Source organism: Prinia subflava, chromosome 9, assembly GCF_021018805.1.
Source record: "Prinia subflava isolate CZ2003 ecotype Zambia chromosome 9, Cam_Psub_1.2, whole genome shotgun sequence".
NCBI lineage: Eukaryota > Metazoa > Chordata > Aves > Passeriformes > Cisticolidae > Prinia > Prinia subflava.
This window is the reverse complement of record NC_086255.1, coordinates 33,851,657-33,874,302: the sequence shown is the minus strand read 5'-3', so window position 1 is coordinate 33,874,302 and position 22,646 is coordinate 33,851,657. Positions and strand designations below refer to the sequence as shown.

The 22,646-nt window shown below is 48.3% G+C and overlaps 2 protein-coding genes across 4 annotated transcripts in view; one reads left to right on the top strand and one right to left on the bottom strand.

Annotated features, from left to right (window-relative positions):
• The window catches only part of LOC134555034 (hexokinase-1), a 36,468-nt gene extending 27,693 nt beyond the window's left edge, over nucleotides 1–8,775 (top strand). For both annotated transcript variants that reach the window (XM_063406334.1, XM_063406333.1), the window contains exons 14-18: nucleotides 109–208; nucleotides 2,127–2,310; nucleotides 4,031–4,186; nucleotides 4,876–5,109; nucleotides 5,652–8,775. In XM_063406334.1, the coding sequence (XP_063262404.1) occupies nucleotides 109–208; nucleotides 2,127–2,310; nucleotides 4,031–4,186; nucleotides 4,876–5,109; nucleotides 5,652–5,796 (819 nt within the window). In that variant the 3' untranslated portion in view covers nucleotides 5,797–8,775. The remainder of the gene's footprint in view (nucleotides 1–108; nucleotides 209–2,126; nucleotides 2,311–4,030; nucleotides 4,187–4,875; nucleotides 5,110–5,651) is intronic.
• Nucleotides 8,776–10,416: 1,641 nt separating this feature from the next.
• TACR2 (tachykinin receptor 2) lies at nucleotides 10,417–21,306 on the bottom strand. 2 transcript variants are annotated; one of them, XM_063406501.1, is made up of 5 exons: nucleotides 20,220–21,302; nucleotides 16,433–16,627; nucleotides 13,198–13,354; nucleotides 12,349–12,545; nucleotides 10,417–11,272 (listed from the first exon to the last, which is right to left on the bottom strand). In XM_063406501.1, the coding sequence occupies exons 1-5, from the start codon at nucleotides 20,621–20,623 to the stop codon at nucleotides 11,077–11,079; spliced, it is 1,149 nt and encodes a 382-aa protein (XP_063262571.1). In that variant the 5' UTR covers nucleotides 20,624–21,302; the 3' UTR covers nucleotides 10,417–11,076. The 2 variants fall into 2 exon arrangements, with proteins under 2 accessions (XP_063262571.1, XP_063262572.1); XM_063406502.1 differs by lacking the exon at nucleotides 10,417–11,272 and having other exon boundaries at nucleotides 12,345–12,545; nucleotides 20,220–21,306.
• Between the last annotated feature and the right edge of the window lie 1,340 nt (nucleotides 21,307–22,646).

Sequence of the window (22,646 nt, the reverse complement as noted above, 5' to 3'; positions counted from 1 at the left end):
AGGCTGGTGATTTCAGTTTTGTTTCCAGGGTGTTTCTACAGCATCCCCTTTGGTGTGAGGGACTGCCCCTAGCCCAGAATTCTCACTTCTGTTTTCTCTCTCCCGAAGGAATTTGACCTGGATGTGGTGGCTGTGGTGAATGATACAGTGGGCACAATGATGACTTGTGCTTATGAAGATCCAAACTGTGAAATTGGGCTCATTGTGGGTATGTGTTACAGCTGCTTTTTATTAAACAGCACGTCCACACATCTGTCTGTATTCTCATGGAGATCCCTGTGGTTAACTGAAAATCAGGCTAGGATATCTAGGAGTAAAAGAGAGCAAAATTCAGCAGCCAGCTTAGTTCTGTCCACAGTCAGTCGAGATAAGCAGAGGCTGTGATGCACAATAAATCCCGCCTGTTTTGTCTGGTAAAGGCATGGTGCTGCTTGGGAGGAGAGCAGACGTGGGCTCAGGGAGCCTCACCAACTCCTGGAGTTCCTGTTGGTTTAGCTTGTAGGAGTTTCCCTGCCTGGGTCTTCCAGCGTCCACAGCTTTCCTCAAGCGTGTGGTCTCTGGGAATAAAGTTGAGAAGTGTGGCCACAATTGCGAAATGACATGTGGTGGAGAGCTCTGCTAGACTGAGTGCAGTGGCACACAGCTCCCTTCCCAGCAGTGAGACAGCTGCAGTAATCCCACAGGACGCCTTTGCAAATGCCACGCCTGGGGAGCCCCAGTCACAGGGCAGTGTGAATTCCCAGAGCTCTCCAGAGAAATGAGGTTTCCATGGGAGAGAGGGGGACAAGGCACCTGCAAGCTTTGGGAATACTTTCAGTTGTGAGGTGGCTTGTAGGGAAATAAAACTCCACCAGTTTCTCCTCCAGACAGCTGGAAAATGTCCAGGATGAGTCAGCACAGTGCAGAGTGGGGAGGAAGCCGTGTCTGCGCAGCTCCATCGGTGCCGTGTTTGCAGGAACCAGAGTTCCCTGCAGGAAGGACACTGTGTCCTTGGGGTGTTGAGAACACCCCCTGGGGCCATCCACTGTAGCCCTGCCAGGTCTGCTGTGCTGCCAGGGTGTCTGTGTGCAGAGCAGGGGCTCAGAGGTGGCCTGGGTACCTCTGGGATAATGGGAATGAAAGCCCCAGGGCTCTGCCAGCTCCCTCTGCCCTGCCTGGCTGATGGCACCTGGGGGAGGCTGGGCACTGCTGATAATCTGCAGTTGGATTTGGTCTGGTTTGGTCCTGCAAACTTGGCTCTCAGCCTGCAGACCCAGACACTCCCCCCACCAAAGCCTGTGCTGTGGCTCAGCCCTCCTGCAGCAGGGGAGTGCTGTGGGAGGATCTATTTTAGCTCAGACTGTATTGATATGATTCCCTAGAAAAATGGCAGAGGAAAACAGACCTGCTGTAGCAACTGGTGCATGATCTGGGATGCAGGATTAAATGAAAGTTTGTTAAGTAACTTCAAGAGAACTTTTGCCCTGGTAGCAGCTAAAGCTGCCTCTCTTTGCTAATAAAGCTTTACTCCCTAAAGACCTCTGTGTACATGGAGCACTTTGCCACACTCCTTAGGATCCTCTTTAAGAAATATCAGATGTGGCCACATACAACATGGAAGTTACCTTCCTGCTGGAGAAAATAAGCAATTAAAATCAGAAAACCCCCCAAATAATCAGCTGGTAAAACCCCTGCTGCCTCAGAACTTGCTGAGGCTTTGAGTTCAACACATTTTCCCCTGAATTCTGTGGGTCTGTGGGCTTTGTGGAAGGTGGTTCCCAACTGCAAAACCCAGCTGTCTGCTTCCTGCAGTTTTGGGGTCAGAAGGATGTGAGGTTTTGTGTGCTGAAAGTGCTGCCCTGCTCTTCCTCCCTGTGGGACCCTCAGCCTAGCTGGCCTGGGTGAGCCTCCTCTCTGAGCCACCCTGAGCAGTGCACCACAGGAGTAATCTTCTCCTTCAGTTTAGGACTGTTGGAGAGTCAAGGTCTGGGTTTTTTCCGTGATGTTTCAAATGAAGATTCAGCTACTTCTTGCAGAAAAAAAAACCACATTCAGGAATCCCCCAGATGGCTTGTCAGGGCTGTGGTGCTGCGTTTAGTGACGTTCTGCTCCAACCAAAGAGTAACTTCAGTGTTTGTTTCTTTCAGGAACGGGCAGCAATGCCTGTTACATGGAGGAGATGAGGAACATAGAGATGGTGGACGGTGAGCAGGGGCGGATGTGTGTGAACACGGAGTGGGGGGCCTTCGGGGACAACGGCTGCCTGGACGACATCAGGACAGTGTACGACAAAGCAGTCGATGAGTTCTCGCTGAACGCTGGAAAGCAGAGGTACTGCAGGCTGAATGCTGGGCTGTGCACGTGAGCCAGGCTGCCTCAAGGGCTTTGGAGACAAAACTGGATTTCTCCCAGTTGAGAAAGGAGAAGTTAAGGGTGGAAAATGACTGCAGTGCTTCTGTCCTGTGGGATCTCCCTTTTCTGTGCTGGACACTGCTTTTTTGTGACTTATTTGCTGCCGTGGGACTCCACAGCAGGGTTTTTGGTGAGGACTTAAAAAGTCTTGAAATTTCAAAGAGACTCTTTTCTCATCCCATGCTGTACAGAGGGGGATAAGATGGCTAGCCATTCTTTTACTCTGGGTCTCAGGTTAATCTCTTTCAGTGGGACTCTTTGTAGAGGGCTATGCCTGTGGAAATCCTGAACTTACACCAGCTGGCGTGGTTAGAGCTTGGAGCTGCTCTCTGTAAAGCAGTCAGGAGCTCTCTAGCAGTTGCAGCCAGCTCTTATTTCAGACAATTTTCTGGATGGGATAGGTCATGTTAAAGGATCTGCCTTTCTTGCTCCTGGAGTTCGGTTCCCTTTTTGGGGCTCAGCTTTTGTTTGGGCAAATGCTTCCCTGTCCCCTTCAAGAAAAAGTTGATGAGGACGTGTGTACTGGGCTGAGACTGTTGCTTGCTAGGACTACAATTTTTCATCATTTCTTTGCAGCAGTGCTTTGATGTCAGGAGCTTTTAAAAAGATTTTGTGACTAGAGTAAATCTGCCCACAAAAACCTGAGGAGTACAGACAAGTTGGCAAGTCCCATGGGAAACTCTTTAGAAGCTGAGGCTCAAACAGACCCAGAGGGGCAGACGTGGAGCGAGCCTAATGCAGCAGCAGAGTTGGCATGGAGCAGGCAGCCAAAGGCAGTAGTAGGGACTTCCAGGGGAATAATTTATTCTGGAGATAGTTAGGCACTCAGGAGGGAGGACACTTGCTGGGTACAAGCTTGAGAGAATTCATGGTATTAAATGGACTGTGTGGCCTGCTTCCAGCAGGATGATGTGCTGGGCTCTGCTCGATCCAGGGCACAAACCCTGCTGCAGAGCTTCAGGAGGTGAAATAAAGGATGCATCACTGCATGCCCTTCTCAAGAAATGGAACTGTTCAGTTCTTGTTGGTAGGGACACAACTCACAGACCCCAAAATGCTCCATTCAAACTGCAATGATGCTGGAAAGGAAGGAGTGCAAAACATGGCTGAGCCCTCCAAACAGAAAAAGCTCGGTGGCTCCATGCAGCAAAATTACAGGGAAACCACAAAGTACAGTCACTGCAAATGCAATGTTTTTAAGGGAGTCTTGTGCTTCAAAACCAACCCTGTGCAAGATAAAGGATGGCAAAACCCATGTCTAACCTCTTCACAGGACCACTGGCCTACCCGCAAGCTGGCAAGCTGCTGGTCCAGGGTTGGTTTATGCTCTTCAGTTGGAAACCAGTTGTCCTAAAACCCAGGGAGGAACCAAGCTCTCTTGAACGCTTCTCAGCCCCCAACTCTGCACACAGGACCCAGGTGTCCCACCTGCAGTCTTCTTGCCTCAAGCTAGAGAGAGGGAATATCTTCCTGCAGACCTCTGTCTAGCAGAGGATAAGGAGTGTCTCAGGAGTGATGCTCAGCACTGGTACCCGCAGCCCTGTGTGGACAGAACACCTGGCTGATAGCACACCTGTGATGCTGCCTTTGCAAACGTGGGCAGGTTCCCTCTGAGCTGCACTGCTGTCTTTCCTTGCAGGTATGAGAAGATGATCAGCGGGATGTACCTGGGGGAAATAGTCCGCAATATTTTGATTGACTTCACCAAACGGGGTTTCCTGTTCCGAGGCCAGATTTCAGAGACGCTGAAGACCAGACATATCTTTGAAACCAAGTTCCTTTCTCAGATTGAGAGGTAAGAGCACTGCAGGGGAGGCTGCTTAGAGTGAAAGAGTGTAGTAGTATTCATCTGGTGACTCTGCTGGACAGGAGGGACAGCTGGAGAGCATTGCTCGCTTCTCTGGAGAGAATTTGGGTTTCATTCCGTGTGTGTGCAGGAGGATTCTTATTCTTTACAGCATCAACTGAATTTCTAGCAATGCTCACTTCTAAATCCTGGGAAGGGCTGTCAAGGATTCCCTCACTCTATCATTTTATTTCCTTGTTTAGAAATCAAGCCATTTTCCTGGGCCCCATGTGTGTGTTTAGCTGCAGTTATGGAACTGAATGAATGCTAGCTGAGTGAGCACTGCTTATTGGGTGTTTTTGTGCTTTTATTGCTCAGACTCTGTATTTTAAACCAATCTCTGAGGCTTCACGGGGGAAAAAAAACCCCAAGGTCATAGTTAAAAATATTTTCCTGGAATCCTCCATGGTAAGAAAAGAGAAGGCAATGCAGAGCTGGACTTGGAGCGCTGTTGCTGCTTGCTGACCTCTCCTGCACTGCAGCACAGTGCAGGGGTGACCAAATTTGCATTCCCTGAGGTCATTTGTGCTGTCAGGAGGGGCTACTGCCTGGTGTGGGTGCCTGGCTGCAGCCACCAGTGCAGTGGGGTTTATGGCTTGACTGAGGGAAACCTGTAACACCGTGCTTTCCTCCTGCAGTGACAGGTTAGCCTTGCTGCAGGTGAGAACCATCCTCCAGCAGCTGGGGCTCAACAGCACCTGCGACGACAGTATCATTGTCAAGACAGTCTGCGGGGCGGTGTCGAGGCGAGCAGCTCAGCTGTGTGGCGCTGGAATGGCTGCCATTGTAGATAAAATCAGGGAGAACAGAGGGTTGGAACGCCTGGAGATAACGGTTGGTGTGGATGGCACTCTCTACAAACTCCACCCACAGTGAGTATTTGCCTTCTCAGCACTGTTTGTGCTTTGTGTGCATGTCCTTCCTCTTGAGGCTCCCAACTGGACCCTCTCACTTGCTGGGATAAGAGACAGGAAAGGAAAAGTTTTAATCAAGGGGCTCAGGGCAATGAGAGGATCAAGCATGACTCGTGAAAGGTTCTTGGTGTGGTGGCAAACTCAAGGGGACACAGCTTGGTGAGCGAGTTGGAAGCTACCTGGCAAGGGAAGGATCTCTTCCCTCTGGGCAGGCAATGACAGAGCAGTGCAGAAACGCCTGGTGCCTCTTTGGAGGATGTTTCTGTTCAGTGTCCGGAGGAGAAGAGCTGCTGCAGAACCATCCAGGTGAGAGCAGGAGTCTAAAAGAGCTGGGGGCAGGAGGAGAAGAGAACTAGTGCCCACTTCTAGTGCACCCTGGTTTCCAGCATTTTACTTCTTACCCAGATGAAAGGGGGTGCACTGCAAAGGCCCATGGCAGTGTTCCACTCCACAGTTGCTGCAGGACCTTCCTCACCTGCTGCCCTTGTTTCATTTCACAGCTTCTCGAGGATCATGCACCAAACAGTCAAAGACCTGGCACCCAACTGCGACGTGACCTTCCTGCTGTCGGAGGACGGCAGCGGGAAAGGGGCAGCGCTCATCACAGCGGTGGGATGCAGGCTGCGTGAGGCTGAGCAGAACTGAACTCCACAATCTTGGCCTCAATTCTGTCTTGTGTTTCTCATAAAGCAGCGACTGCATAGTCAGAACTGGTAAAAACCCAGAACTCACTGCTTTATCGGGGGAAAAAAAAAATTTACAACTAATGACATAAAAAAATAGGATACAAGATAGAATGTGTGCTGTTAATAATATCTCCTGTTTCTGGACCCCAATCTGCATGTTTCTTACTCACCTTGTTGGTACCTTCCCCATCTGTAGGTCATGGAAAAAACCAGTCTATAATTTCTGCAGTTGTCAAAAATCGGTTGTTGTCTGAGACGAAATTGCCCCAAGTGATGTGCGTTGAGAGCTCCCGTTGCATCGTACCAAACGTGTTCTTTGCAGCATCCCTGTTAAGCGCACTGCCAGCACGCTGACCACCAGACCCGGGTGTTGATGCTTTTAAATGAAGGGGAAGCAACAGTTCCCTCCTGCATTATCTACCTGCTGTTGTTTCGTCTAAAGCGGTCGTGAAAACGTTATGGTGTGTCAGCTCTGTGCACGCACGTAACTCTATAGTGGGACTTGACACCGCGACTTACTCGCTTCCTTGATGCCTCTTGTCATGGTGAAAGTAAACACCCTTGTCCCACAGATCTGGTTCCACTGGTATTCCCCATTGCTTCTGTGAGTAGTGTTGTGTTACTGGGCGAAACCTGTCACGTTTTGGCGAGAAATCCCTAAAGAGTACAGCCAAGTGGTTGGTGACTGGGGTAATCCAAATCTCCAGAGCTGCGAAATCGGTAGATCTGTGGTCCCTATGCGGCTGTGCTGTATTCTTCTGTCTAAGGGTTGCTATAGATAACAGCTCTTCTCTCTTCTTGTTAGTCTGGGTCAGGGCACTGCGGCTGCCCTCCCACCAAACCTGCAGCTCCGTCGCGTCCTCTGGATGCGCCTACTTCCGTCTCTCGCCTTAAATGGGTATTTGCTTCCACACAGAGCTTTAATCTCTCGTGCTGTTCAGCAGTCACTCAGAACACAAACGCTCGGCCAGAGCTGGTGTGCAGAAAGGAAGAGGAGGGTTGCATTTTGATCTTGCCTTTGAGGACCTGGGTGCATAAACAACCCACAACGCCAAAATTGGGTGCAGCTTATTCCAAGGACGAAAGCAACAGCAGATCATTTACATGTGGTGTACCCTGTCCTCTGTCCAAGTCGATGCCATTATTGTATTTGCATACCAGTTGCATCACTTAAATTGAGAAGCAGTTAGGAAGGTACACGTCAAGTAACATTTGTAAGTCACACCACTTTCTGCAGAGGGAGACCACACAGTCAGTAGTCCTTAATTCCCACTCTTCTACCAAAAATGAGTTTGAGATGTCCGCATGGTTTTCTCTGATGCCTTTTCCAGCAGAAAGTAGATGGAAATCTGCAGGCTGCTCTTCTCTGCTCTCGTTCCACTCCCTAAGATTTGGATTGCCCTACCTATCGATAACATTTCAATATGCATTATGGTGCACTGTGAGTGAATGTTGTAACCTGTAAGTCACAAATGGTCATTGCAGCTTTAAGTGTGTGTCTACCTGAAAAATTGCATGCCTAAATGGTTTTGCAAAGGTAGAGGGTCTTTTTACTTTGCACACTAGTAGCTCTGGTACTAGTGTTACGTGATACTTGTGAAAATATTAAACTTTTTTGATGTGCGTTAACTGGTGTTTAGTGGTTCTTTCTGGAAGAGGTGCTGTTGGCTGGTGGCTTAGTGCTTTGGGAAGAGCTATTGTGTAGGGAGAGCTGCAACCTAATCCCAGTGGTGCCTGTGTTTTGTGTGTGTTTTTATTCCCGGGCATTCGGGGTCAGATTCACCCAGGTCCCCGTGCCTCGTGTTTCCCGATGTAGTTCAGCAGAGGCACAGCGCTGACGGCGCCCAAATCTTAGGGGCTGTGTGGCTTGTCCGGGTGCCCCTCCTGCCCCGTCTTGTGCAGGGGGAGCTGCAGGAGCACCACCGAGGGCGGTGTGGCTGCATTAGGCTTGTGATGGTTACGGCGTGTCCGTGAGCTCCCCGCGTGTCTCGGGTGGATGTCTGCGGAGTCCCGGTGTCAGGTGCTCCTGCACCACTGCTTGGCACAGCCTGTGGTGGAGCTGTGCTAGAGGAAAGCCCCTTTTGTGTACACTAAAGCTGTGCTTCTCCAATAACCCGTTTTACGTTACAGCTTGACTAGTCTCTGACAGCCTTGATGTGCAGCTATGACCCCAAACAGGAGACAGAAGAAGGTGAGAAACTTTTTGGGCACAGGGGACACGTTGCATTTGAATTGCTTGAAGGTTTGCAAATCTTGTGCCTGCTGTCAGCAGTGCTGTAGGGGTGGTGTGAGCTGTGCCTGGGGACTTGGGTTTGGAGCTCTTCGGCGTCTGTGGGCCAGGCTCAGTGCAGGATAGAGAGTGAACCAGAAGTGGAAGTTAAACTTGGTCTCAGGGTGACTGTGAATTTTGGAGATGCTGGCATAGGTCGTTTTGTTTCTTGGATCCAGCTCATAACAAATAGGGAGTGAGTTTGTGTTTCTAACTTTTCCTACCGTGGACCATAGTTGATGTACTTGATAAGACACGGCGGTTCTTTTCCAAAGGGAGACATGGTGGGATTTTCACATCCAGACTACTTCTTACCCCTAGGAAACTGTTCCAAGTCAATCACAAGCTATAACTGTCTGAAGAAATGTCTCCAATGTTACCCAAGCAATGACTGAGATGTCTTTCTTAAAGCTTTTAGGCTTGGTGAATAAAATCACAGTCCTCTTAACTGTTAAGCTGTAATTACTGCAATATGAACACAAAAAAAATCTTATATTTCCTGGGGAAAAGACCATTTGCATACCACTGTTGTAATGTCATCTGCTCCTTACACCTCTGGGGTTCTCTCAGAAACCTTTTGAATGGGTTTTAAAACAAGCAGATCTTGTTTTGTTTTGTTTTCTTAAGAAAATAGCAGAAGGCAAAATAAAGTGTTTCTGAACTTCTGAACCCCGTTCTGTGCTTTTTGTTTGTTCTTTTGCCATAAAAATGAGATTCTTCAAGTGTTTTTCTTTACTGACTGCAGGGACTGCTTTGCACAAATAAACACGCAGGGGAGGGATTTATTCTGACCTGGATGTCTTTACTGCTGTGTGGTATTTAATCCTGTCTATATTTATATGAAGAATTGCATGTACTTACCATGGAGCATGGTGTTCCTGTTGCCTCATGTATCACAGGAATAATATAGCCTGCTCTGGGCTGCCTTCCATATAACACGGGCTCAGAGCATCTCTGTTTCCTTAACTATTGCTGCTTCTGTGGGATGAAACCTCAGGATCTGCACTATGGGTCCACCAGGGCACAGAGAGTTCCTTTTGCAACGTGAAGAAATCATCCTCTGCTTGCTGCCCCCAACAGGAGAAAGAAAAGCCTTGAGCTGTCAGAAAACATCAGTGCCAGTCAGGGACTGCACGTGTGTGACTGGGGCATCTGCAATAGGCTCTGGCTGGCTGTTCAGGTGTGATGGAAGAGGCAGGGGGAAGGTGGGGTGCTCAGGATAGGCCTGTTTGGTGTAAAAAGCTCTGCATTAGAAAGCTGCAGAGTTTAAAGGCCTTAGACTCACACCAGCTGGGCAGGGGGAGTGTAGCTCACGTATAACAAATACTGAACTCTGAGTAGGTGTCCTTCAGTTCCTCACAGCAGGAGCCTCTGCCATGTATAGCCTGGTCCCAGCAATGTGTGCCTGGCACAGGATCCCTCCCAAAGGGTTTCAGTCCCTCTGGCAGAATGTGTTGGTGCTGGCTGTGAACACCTGCTGCTGCTGTCCCTCTGCCCTGCACACACAGCAGCAGTGTGGGCTGGCCAGGGAAGATCTGGGCTAGAAACTGTCTGCTGGAATGATTTAAAATCCTGAACTTTTTCAGAGGGGCCTGGGCTCTCTTGTCCCAACAGGGGGACAAGTTTGTTGCATAATGTAATCGTTCTCCACAGAGCCAGGGAGGTGGAGAAGTGGAGAAGGAACATGTATCTCCTTCCAGCATTGAAACTGGCTTGGGAAAATCGTATCCTGGGGTACTCTTTCAGTTCAAGCCATGAAAGTTTCCTCTGGATTTACTGCAGAATTTAAGCCTGGCAGCACTTTGTAGTTTGGCTTTGACAGAGCAAAGGAGAATATTTCAAATTGTCAACATTACAGGAGCTTTTCAATTGATAAAAATTAAAAAGCTCCTGTGATATTGTTTACAAACCTGCCATGAGAGGTGAAGGTGAGTGTGAGGTGCTAGCTTATCACACCCCTAATAAATGCTGTATTACTTTTACATCATGTTTCTATTTCAGCTTCTCCTGTTTTGTGTGCCTGCACATAATGCCACAGGCTGGGAAGATGATATTCTTCAGCCTTTATTTTCATATCTGGGAAGAGCAGTGAGGATAAGTCTGGAAAGGGAAGGTGAAGGGACTGTGGGGGAAAAGACAGCAGTGGGCCACTGCTGTTAGGACTAAAAGGATGTAAAGAAGGTGGATTCTGATTGGATCCATGAGCCCTGACCATGCCAGTGGGCATCCCTGGCTACTGACACTTCTGAGAGCCTCGCTCTCCAAATTAGGCACCACAATTACCATGAAGGAGGAATCACTTGACCACAGTTTAACAGGAAAACAACATCATATTTTGGGACAAGGTTATAGAAATCCATGCAATGACAACACCTTAAGGAACTGTTACTGCTGGTGAAATTACAGGCATGAAAATCCCAGAATTCAGAAAATGGTGGGTGCAGGCTGGATTCTTCAGTCTGGATGTGTTAGTGTTTGCCTTTGTTGTGAACAGGCTTTGGTCCACAGTGTTGTCTGCCTTGGGGCTGCTGGGACTCAGCTGCCCACACAGCCCCGGGGTCCATCCCAGCTAGGCCACGAGCCCCAGCCTCTCTGCTCCATTGAGTCTTTTCTGAATTTAAGAGTCTTGGTGGAACAGAAATCAGGAGATCACCATTTAGAATAAAATAATTTATATTCTACTGATTGGCACTGCCTCGAATCTGCTCCACTGATTTTTTTTGACATTCTGGGTCTGATGTCTTTTCAGTATTGCAGTTGTTGATGTAAGGGAGGGCTAAACTTGTATCCATAGCTGGGTGATATTTGGACCTACATGGATATAAGTGTTATCAACACACTGCCTTCAATGCTGATGGCATCTAAAGAGGTCCTGTAGGAAACAGTTGGTCCAGAGAAAAGACCTGCTTCAGGCTTCTACAGATCTGCTGCTTTGTCATGGCATATGGGGATAGAGCCAGGACCAGGAAATCAAAGCGTTAATCGGGTGAGAGTAAAGGATGTCTTCTCTTTGTCATTCAGCTGAGTTTCTGTGTTGAAACTTGTTGTTCTTGACTTCCTGTGGGTTGCCTGGTAAGAGGATGGGGACATGAGTTTAAGTTTGTCTTTTTCTGTTGCTTTTATGCATGGACACCAGCGGAAGGCTAGCCTGAAGCCAGAACGAAACCTGCAAAAGTGAGAAAAGCAATTAAATGGAAAATGATCTTTCTAATTGCACAGAGAATGAACAAATTGATAGCTTGGCTCTACCTATGAATGACTATGGAAATAAATATTTCTACTGAAACCAAAGGAACGAGGTGAAAAGCTAAATGCATAAAACCATGGAGGGAGTTGCATTAGGGGGTTTTGATCAGATTTCCTTGTATTTTAAGTAAACATTTAAGAGCAGTGAAGTGGCAGGGTGTTTGATGTGCTCAGGAGATAGTGCTGATCATGCTGGTAACCGGGAGCTTTTTTAAAAAAAATGAATAATTAAATGAGGAAGCTGTCTGCTTTCTGAGAGAGGAGGGGGAGGACACGTTTGTGTTTCACCTTAAAAGCAGTTTGGGTGCATGGGCTGCAGAATTTTCTTCTGCGAGCTCCCAGGCGGGCGCTGTCCGGAACGCCCGAAGGAGCGAGAGAACCTGCGCAGGAAGCGTGCGGGTGGGCACTGCTCACCTCTCGCTCCATGCAGCGGGGCTGAGAGCGGGCTGTGCATGCGGGATGCGGCGCGGAGATGCGCGGGCAGCCGCAGCGCTCCCTGCGCGGAGCAACAGGGACATCTCTTGGCACGCCGGGGCTGTGCGCCCCCAGCTGCTCCCTGGGGTGACACGTCCCGGTGGGACCTCCACGGGTCACCCGTGGGCTGCTCCTGCTTCCCGCCCAGGGGGTGAGCGCAGGGCTGTGCTGGGGGGTGGCCCGGGGAGGGCTGAGCCAGCCCAGCATCAGCTCAGCAGATGCTCTGCAGGGATTACAGACCCCTCCCCTGGAAACGCGAGGGTCTGCCTGTGGAAATGGTGCAAACGTGGCTGTGCTCTGATCATTGCCTGCTGCCTGCACTTTATTCAGAGACAGGACATACCAAGGGCTGAGTTAAAATCTCGGAGTGTATCCCATCTCACATTATTAGCACAGGGTAAGTTAAGTTGTCTAGCTGGCCTAGGCACTGCAGTTGAAAATCCCAGCTGCTCTCTCCTCCAGAGATTTACGTGTTTTTCAGGCTGAGAGTTTTCTCTGTGCACACCTGTTCACACTGCTCACCTCTGGTTCAGGCAGCAGTATATGATGGGGTTGTACATGGTGGAGCTCATGGCAAGGAGGAAGACTGCGAGATACACCTGCTGAATGTACTTCTGCTGGTAGATATCTTCCTTGAAGCTCCCCAGGATGAAGTAGATGTGATAGGGCAGCCAGCAGACAGCAAAAATTATCACCACCACCACCATCGTCTTTACAAACTAGGAAAACAAAACCAAGGGGTTATTCCTGGGCTCTGGGTGACTGGGCTTGCTGGGGCAGGGGGAAGTGCTGCTTTCACTTCGAGGCTGTTTGCTCTCCCTCAGTGCAGTGTGTGGAATGTAGACCTGGACTGCTGCGGCAAAGAAACCAGCCCTGGTGATAGAAACTGGGAACAGGGAGGGAGTGCCCTGGAGATGGGAACTGGAACAGGGAGGGAGCGCCCTGGAGATGGGAACAGGGCGGGGGTTAAAGCAAATGTTCCCCAGTGCACTGAGTGGACTCTGCAGAGGAGCTGCCTGTAGCTACACCAGAGGAATATGTGGGGAAATGGGATCGCTGCTGTTATGTGAGACTCTGTCCAGAGTTTTACCCTGGTTTATCCTGTGGGTATAAAGTGTGGGTCCTCTGGACATGAGCTTTACTCTCTAAGGCAGCTGGCCTGCTGCTGTGTCTTCCTTGAAGGCTGGCTGGTCCACACAGTCACCATTTCTTATAAACCTGCAGGCCAATGCCCTTAACTCAGACCTAAAATATTTTGTTGACCTTTCAAGCTCAATCCAAGATTTTGTATCAAACACAAGCTCCATTTTGGAACTGGAGGCAGCAGGGCTGGTGTGCTGGGGGCAATTGTAGTTAAGTTTCACTTCTGACCTTTTTTTTGGCATTGACTTGGTGTTGGTAGCGGACTCTGTTCAGGTGGTTGCCTGGAGCCGCGCTGTTCCACAGAGTAATTCCGATAATGCTGTATGCAACAAACATCACCATTAAAGGCAGGAAATAAATCAACACAATCACGGCAATGTGGTACCTGAAAGAAAAGAACAAGCAGTTTTTCACAGTCAGTGTGGCTCTTGGAGAGCTCTTTCAGAAATTGTCTTTTGGATATGTGTGCTGGCTCCTATTAGCAAAACACAAAGAAGAAATGTTGTCTATAATTGCTGTTACAGGGACTTGTGTAAACAGCAAAATCTCATCTCTCTTGTGGTGTGATGAGGGGTCCTTGGGCTGGATTCCCTGCTCTTTCAAGACAGATTAACATCATTTATCTTTCAGCAGAGGGTTGCAGTCCAGGGCCACCTGCACTGAGCTTTGCTACCACACTGCAACCAGGAGAGAGAGAGTGGTAAAAGTGGTAAAAGCACAAGCCCTTAAACCACAGGTATGGGAAAGGAATAGTGCAAAAATTATTAAGTAACTTGATGAATGCTCTAGTTATAAAGTAATAGTGGCAACAGTGGAAAGAAGTCAGATCAGGGACTGCAAAAGGTATCTGGCTGCTGGGTGCACGAAGATGCAGGTAGTGAGGAAGGGATGTTGCCTGCGTTTGTGCAGCTGGCTGTTTTTATTTGTGTGAGCACACACAGGTAATGTACCACCAACAGCCTACTTGGTTACTGCTCCAGCTGAAAGCACTGGCATCTCCTTAGCTGTATTTTAACCTCAGCCCTTTCTAGTTTTCCGTGTCACCCCACAAACTTCTGCTGGTTCCCTCACGCTGGGGGGCTGATTAGTTTAAGCAAACACCATTTATGGGAAGGGAACAACCTGCTCACTCCATTACAGCAGCTGTCAAAATAACATAAATAGTGTGAAAAGCAGGAGTAGGCAGGAGGGCTCTGGCACACGCTGCTGGCAGTGACCCCAAAGGCTGGGTGGGTGCAAATGGTCTTTCTCAGTCTGACAAGGCTCTGGGGTTACTCCTCACGTCAGTGCTCTGCAGAGCGCTGCTGAAATGGGTGTTTGCTCCTTGGGGTGGCTGCAAATGCCAGACTGGTGGCTGCATAAAGAAAATTATTATATTTGTTGAATGTGGCCAGTTGTCCCTGCCTGTCTTGCACTTTTTCCTATTGTGCTGAGAGCAGTTCCACTTTTGAAGTTCTAACACTTGGAGTGGAGTGCAGCAAAGCCCTTTTAGGGTTCCCATCCTGGGAGGAGGAAGGGAGCCTGAGTTTGAGCACACGTAAAAAGAAACTTTTAGTCTTGTGGCTTTACTACTTTGCTGCAAAGTTAACCTGTCACCAGAAGAAAAATCCTCTGGAGTTAAGGTTCTTTACTCTGGTTAAACTTCTGTATCCTTTATAACCAATATTTTTCAGGCACTGGCAGTCAATAGTGCATTGTTTGGGGTTTTAAAAATTATTATTGTTATTTTTATTTTTTAACTTCTTTCTGTCATAATTATGCACATCTTTCCTGCAAAAAAGGATTTTTCTTTGTCCTGAAGACTAGAAGTCTTGAAAGATGGGTTTCCTCAAATGCAAAAGATTCAGAGGACACACAGTCAACACAGGAACCCAGTTCACAATTTTTTTTTGTTTTTCTTTAGGTTTCTTAGTATTTCTTTTCCTTGTTATTTGGACTAGTCTGTGAATGGCTGCACATGGCTTTTTCTCCATGGTCTGCGTTGCAGGCATCTGTCCCAACAAATCCTTCATACAGAATGATTTCTGGGGGGCAAAGCTTCCAACTTCCTTTCTAAGAGAGAAACCAAAACCTGTGGGTCTGATGCTGTTCAGGGAGACAGAGCTGGTGAGTGATGTGTTGTGGTCAGGAGCTGCTGCTCTTCAGCTGGAGATCCCAGAAAGGATCTGCCCTGCTATTTGTCTTGTTCAGGACCAGCCTTTCCAGCCCACAGGGATTTTGTCAGCACGCTGGGGAACTCACTTGAATCCTTTCCATGCTACGGATGTGGGAGAAATAAACCTCACGCTTTGCCTCTGAACGAAACAGTCATCAGTGACTCATGCATTAGTGGTTATCTCTTCTCCCTCCTCCATAATCAGCAGGAGCCTGGCACTCTCTGTTCCCCAGCAAGTACCAAAGGGTACCAAAAAGGAGCCCCCAGGAGGAGAGGTTCAGCATGAGAGGTTTGAGCCCGATTTTACTCTTTTCTCAACTGGGAACAACTGGCAACCACTGTCTGGATACACTGCAGCTTGGCCAAAATTACTTGGCACATGTTAGTGTGAAAGTCAGTTAGTTTGGCTAAGTTGAGGAGGCATCCAGCTGTCTGCCAGAGATGAAGAGTGAGCAGGGAAAAATGTCCCACGTGCATGGAGCAGGGCAAAAGCCTTCACAGTGGGTCTTGGTTTGAAAAACCGGTTGCACTTTGAGAATTGATTTGTTCCTTTCCCTCAGTTCTCCTGTTGCTACCTTATATAAATATGTTATGCTTGAAAAATTTCTCAAAGGTGCATCGCGTGCTCTGAATGATGAATAATCACAGCAGATCCCCTAAGTGGAGGGAACGGCTTGTTTCATCTGTTTGAGCAATCTTGCTTTCAAGCAGGAGGGAATCGCTCAGGGACTTTAGGGAGCGCCGATGTGTGCCCAGATAAACATGTCTATAAAACCTTAGGATGTTTGAAACATGCTGCCCTCGGTTTTACTTTCATTTTACCTCCCACAAAGAGCAGCATAATTTTTAACTAATTACGTGGCTTCTCAGCATTAAAGATACTCAGTTTCCTCCTGCCTGATGGAGGAAGAAAATCCAGAATCTTTGAAACCAGGATTTATTGGTTAGAGCTTTATAACTAGAGCTATATATATTTATAAGCTTAGAGACTTTTTTGCACTGGTTACTCTTAAATTTCCCAAGCCCTGTATGTAAGGTTTCTAGACATTATAGGCATCTAGACATTATAACCAGTTTTAAAAGCACGGGAGGATGGCAGGTCAGGATTACCCTGAACCATGGTCACCTGGCAGCTTTTTCCACTGAGTTTAAACTGAGTTTAGATGGGTTAAACTGAGTTTAGATGGGCTGCCCCAGCCCCACGTTCTCCTGCTCTCTCTCCCAGCACCCTCCATAGCCAAGTTTGGAGATGAAATGATTTTCCTGGTTAACTTTTGCCTGCATTGTGAGTTTTATGGTGCCTCTTACGTCAGCTGGTGCTTGGATCCAACGTCGTCAGGCCAGACCACGATGCACTTCATGGCCCCGTTGTCCATGGTGATCTCGGCGTAGAAGCACTGTGGGAAGGCCAGCCCAAAGGCCACCAGCCAGATTATCCCAATGATGGCTCTGGTGCTTCCAGCAGAGAGCCTGGGCTTGAAGGGGTGGATTATGGCCACGTACCTGTGGGAAACAGGCAGTGCTTTACAGTGGAATTGGCAATCTGTACGAGTAACGCAGGAAGTGTCAAAACTCGCCAGGACAGCGATGGGGGCTTTACTAACATAGACATTTTGACAGGTTCCAGGCCTGTCAATAATATAAATAATAAAGGAAATATATAGTAAATAATAAGGAACTAAATCCTTCCTGAAGAAAATGACTGCAAGTCTTAGGGCAGGATATATTGAACCCACCTGGATGGATGCTTCTGGTGTGAGGAGGAAGCACTCCTTTATGTCTTCTGGATATAGTCTTTGCAAGCATTCCCCTCATGGAATTTTCCATAGAATCCCAGAATGGTTTGGGTTGGAAGGGACCTTAGAGTCTATCTAGTTCCAATCCCCAGCCACGAGCAGGGACACTTCCACTATCCCAGGTTGCTCCAAGCCCTATCCAACCTGCCCTTGGACACTTCCAGGGATCCAGGGGCAGCCACAGCTTCTCTGAGCACCCTGTGCCAGGGCCTCCCCACCCTCACAGGGAAGAATTTCTTCCCAATATCCCACCTAACTCTGCACTCCATCAGCGTGAAGCCATTCTCCCTTGTCCTGTCACTCCAGGCCCTTGTAAAAAGTATTCTCGCTCTATTTTTTTTTAAGTTACTTTTGCAAGTGCCTTAGCAAGAAAAGCCCAGCCAAACATGCTTTTTCCTCCTAGTTATGTCAATCTCTGATGCTTCATATTAGCACACAAGCAGACTGGGCTGTACCATGATTTTTTCCCCACTGATTTTTAGCTGTGGAAAACTCGTGCTGTCTCCCTCTGCCTGTGACTGCCCGAGCCCTTGTGCTTGCAGCAGAGGGAAGGGCTGACCCTTTCATCCCACACCTGCTCAGGGCCCTCACAGCACATCTGACTATTGGATTACTCACGAGCCCCGGGCGCTCTCCGGTTTTAAGTTGCCTGTGTGGAAATGCACGGTGTTGTAATGAGTACATAATCAATTATGCATTTCTTGTCATGCTTTCCCTGTGCTTTGTCATGGTTGTTACAAAGGCAAAATGGAGTGGAAAATGCCCATTGCCTCCTGGTTTTCATAGCAAAAATCTGACAAATTGTGCTGTCTCTTGGCCAGGCTGTTGGTAGGGAGCTCTGCTCACTGCTGCTGCAGGACAGGCAGCACAGTGAGCAATCCAGGGCTGCACAGCAGCAGGGCCTTATTTAGCTATAAAATTTTCATGTCACCTCGCTTTTCTTTAGCTTGCCTTAGGCAGTGCTATACAGTGCTCGAGCCTGGTCAGGGAGAAATCCACCAGTGGATATTCTCCAGAGTTTTTGCTCACAGAAGTTCCTGAAATGATGACCTGTGGCCCTCAGTGAATGACAAGTCCTGGGAATAAACGATGCCAGCCACTGTGCTGTCACTGCAGCCTGTGCTGCAGATATCAAAGGTGTTACAGGGCTGGGGGGAGGCTCTCCCACTCTGCCAGGGGTGCACCCCCGAGGCAAGCTGCGATTTCAGGCAAGCTCCTGCCAGCTGGGACATTCACCAAGCTTGCTGAGATCTCCTGGCCCTGCTTGCTGTGGGGCAGCACAGCCCTTGCCCCCCTGCTGCTTGTGCTCCTTGTGCCCTCTCTCAACGCCCCTGTGACATCCCAGGATGCTGGGACTGCAGTCTCGGCACCCTTTCTCTGATCCTCACACATGTAGACAAAGCAAGGTCAATTTTGGACCCTCTGGCGCGCTTTCCAAACAGGTCACAGGAGACTTTGCTATCCGGAGTGTGAAACTCGAGCTGATCGATTAGACTGCATTTCTGCCTCGAGGGCTGCAGTGGAAAGAGCTGCTCTGGTCATGGGGAAACTGAGTGATCCTAAACCCAACACCGAGCAATATCACCAGGGACTTTCCCGTGGCAGAAAAAAATTACTTTGAGCCATCGCTTCTTAGCCTCCTTCCTTAAAACAAACCGCTTCGGAAGAAGTTGTTTTCATGCAAGTTAAACATTGGAGCTGGAGTGGACACAAGTTCTCTTAACAATAAATGGAAGCATCGAGTTTCCAGGAGACCGTGTCAGGATCTATTTTAAGGCTAAGCAAAGAATAGCTAAATATGGTTTGCAGTGAGCTGCCAAGTTTTCTTTCTGATCTTTGCCATGTGACTGAAGAGATTTTGGCTATATAGGTGCTTTCACCAAAAATCCCCAAGGAACAAGAGTAGGAAGACATGACCACAGGCTGAAACAGCTTTTAAAAAATATTCTTTGGCAGACGACATGGATAAAATAGCAGTCACCAACAACCCTTGATTTACAGCCAGAGGCAGCAGAAGAGTCTACAACTGAGCTGCCGTTGATTCTGAGTAGGGATTTGCTCTCATCTGGACAACTGCAGAGTGACAAACACGTCCCTCAGCCCTGTCCTGGTTACCTGTCCCTCACTGTGCCCTGTCCCCGGCTCCTGCACAGGTTTCAGCGGGCATTACACGTGTGGAAAAGCCCTCGTCCCTCTCCTAGCCTGTTTATCGGGTACGATCGGTCTGTGATTCCTTCCTGAGGCTGTGCCGGGGTGATTGAAGGGTGACCCCTGCGAGCTGGGCAGGGGAGCTGGGGGAGCGACCCCTGAGACTCGGTGGCAAAGCTTTTGCTTTTGGGATGGCTCCAGAGGGACTGGCTCCCCTCCCGAGGGAGCTGCTGCTGTGGATAAGGAACACAGGAAACCTGAAGGAAACTGCAAAGTCAACAGCAGGGCACTGATAAAGGAGTGTCGGTGTTCCTGGATGCCGGGTCAGGCTGCCCCAGGGAAGTCCTTCACAGAGAGGCTGCAGCAGGGAGGGTGGAAGGAAGGGATGGAAGACAGGGAGCATGGAAGGAAGGAGGGTAGGGAGCCTAAAGGGAAATAACCTCCTCTGCTTCCTGCACACAGCATTGCCTTTGAGAGAGGAAATTCCCACAGGCTTTTGGCCACTTTCTAGCAAAAAGGAAAAACAGCTTCATGCTATTTAACAATGAGCTGTAAACACAGCCAGACTCCAGAAATTAAAGCTTAAGTAAAAGTGACTTGGCAGTTGGGAGTGAATTTTATGAAAATACCAAATTTCCCCAGAAGTCAAACAGAATCACTGTAATGACTTTCCTCCCTCTTGGAATAAGTCATTCTAGCGAACCAGGGGAGCATACTCTGCCATTCTAATCTAATTCCCATTATTTTTGGTGGTTCGCTGGACTTACAGCAGGATTAGGGCTGCTGATAGTTTCAGTAGCCTGCAGCATATTCTCCTTTTTCCAGATATATCCATCTCATGGTGTAAAAAAGCCCAACAAAGCCACAAAGGAGTTTTCAGGCTGACTGGGACACAATTTATGATCAATAATGTGGGAACAACAAAGTATCAGCAGCGTCCACTCATTACAGATTTGGGTGTGATTCACAGCAGGGGTAAAAACCAGGAGATCACATCATAAATAGTATCACACCCCATAGTCTGGCACTCCTTCCACTTTGCTGATAAGGCACCTGACAGAGTGGGGGCCAATTGCACAAACGATTGCAATGACTTTTTTATGACTTACAGGGGATCTTTTCGGTCCTTATCTTCTCCAATCCCCACTTACCTCTCCGCAGCCACGGCTGTCATGGAGTAGATGCTCACAAACACTGCAGTGATGGGGAACCAGTTCTGAAACCTGCAGAATTCCTCACCAAAATACCAGACATTGTGACTGGCATAGATAAAATTGAAAATGGTGTTGAAAGCGGACATCAGCAGGTCCGAAAGGGCCAGGTTAACAATGAAGTAATTGGTGGCAGTCCTCATCCTCCTGTGCGCCAGAATAATCCAGATGATGGTGACATTGCCCACGATGGATGTGATAACGATGAGGGAGTAGGTGATGGCCCACAGGGCAATTCTCCATCCTGGCTGCGTGAACTGGGTTGCCGCCGTCCAGTTGCCGCCGTCCTGGAGGGAGCCAGCCTGCGAAACGTTGCTTGCGTTAAAAATGGAAAACACGCCCATGGCTTTTCACTTCTTGTAAGTGTAAAAGAAAATCTTCTGGCATCTGCTCATTGCCTCGCAGTAGGTGCTGGTGGTATGAATTTCCATGCATTTAACCAAGTGCTGTTAAAAAGACGTCGGAATGAGCTGTCTCATGTGCTCTCGTCCTGTTTTCCGAGTGATGCAATGCAGTTCCAGGAGGAGACGAGCGATGCCAAGGGCCTCCTCCCTCTTCCCTGGCATTTTAACCTACGCTTGAAGAGCAAAAACTACAGAACAAGTCTCTCCTTCAAGTTTCTTTTTCCTCTACTAAAAGAAGGAGAAAAGGAAAGGAAGGTGTTTTCCAGGCCAGTGGCAAGTGATGTCTTCCTTTAGCTTATTTTAGGGACAAGAAAACCTAAATGGAAGCCAAAACCCACTCCAATCCAAGTAAAAATTCTTTGTCAGGGCAGCAGTTTTCTAAAGCACCAGCTGTCTGAATCCCCTGCAGTGAGACTGAGGACATTTGCTGTTCTTTCCCTGTGTAACTATTAAGCACGAGGCAGGAGTTGCACTGGGATAAAATCTCAACAGATTTTAAGGGGACTTTGAAAGGAGGTGGAGTCTCTTGCAGGGGAAAACTAAACAACCAGTTTGACATCAAATGAAATGTGGCAAAGTGGTACATGAAGCTTCTCCCCCCTTCCACTCAGTTAGTTTTGAATAACCCCTGCAGCAGCCACAGTGCTCCACCAGGATTTTACAGGCTTACATGCAAGGGTAGTTACTTTGCCAGGTTTACCAGTCCTGCATTTCTTGTGTTTCCAGGACCCTGCCTGTGAACTCTCATAGCAAGAGAGTAACTATATTCCGTGCAATTCAGCAAGATCCTTCCTTTTGGATGGCTGCATCCCCTTTCCCAGTGCGTGCTGTAGGAACTTGGTGGCCTCAGGCACGCAGAAACTTTGGGTTCTTATAGGAAAGAGGAGCCCCTGACTCTGCTCGGAGCACAGCACTCTTGCTCGCTGTCAGCTTTAAAGCCAAGGGCACAAACATAAGTGGCACACCGAGGCTGAGATTTCCAAGAGTGCTTGGCACTGACTCCCAGCTCGAGTGGAAGCTGAAGGTGTTCCAGGTATGAAAAGCTGCCTTCAGGATTCAGAAGTGCCTGTAGCGCTTCTGTAGTTTTCCAGCTCCTGGAGCCGCAGCTCGTGCCAGGCTCTCCTGTAACAGGGCAGTGTTTATCAGTTCGGGATCCTTTGCACCAGCTCAGCCTGCAACCTTTCCTTGCGTCATTAATTTCTGGAGGCAGCCTTGAGTTAACCCATCACCTAACCAACTCTTTCAGGCAGGTTTTCTCTGTTACAATATCGCCCAAGTGTCGCTTTTGAAGAAATCAATACCGGTAGTCCTGCCTGTAATATCTCCTTCTCTTCACAATAGACTTCCCTGCAGGTTATCCCTCTCATTTCTCTACCCAGAAACTGAAAAGGTACACTTGTACATATCTTCTAATGTGCATTGCAAAGGTGATTCTTCAAAGTCTTACGCTGACACCTCATTAAACAGCTTAGGGACCTTCCACTTTCTGTACACAGTTCAGGAGGGCTGCAGGTGACTTGTAATGTGAATTCAACAGCTAATAGTGTTCTTCAATTTTTTTTTTAATATGCTGTCTCAAATCCCTGCAAATTTGAAGGAAAATAGGAGCAAAACCCTCCACACATTTCCCTGCAAATGTGTGCTAAAGTGCTTTATCAGTTATAGAAAGTAGAACAGAAGCAAGTGCTTAGAAAAAGAGCTGCACTTATTGACCCTTCAGTGGGGAAGCTGTAAACTCTCTCAGCTGACTTTGAAGATGGTAAAGGTGCTCAGGTTTCTTAGGAACCTTCTTGTGAACCATCTGCCCCAGTCCCCGATCTGTTACTCAGGTGATAATCGAAGAGCAGCCACCCTTTGGTCAACATTTCATCATCCGAGACGGGAGGGATCTGCCTTCCTGTATCCACACCCACACCTTTTATTCCTTTGCTGGTTGTGCATTGACAAGGTTATTTATCATCCT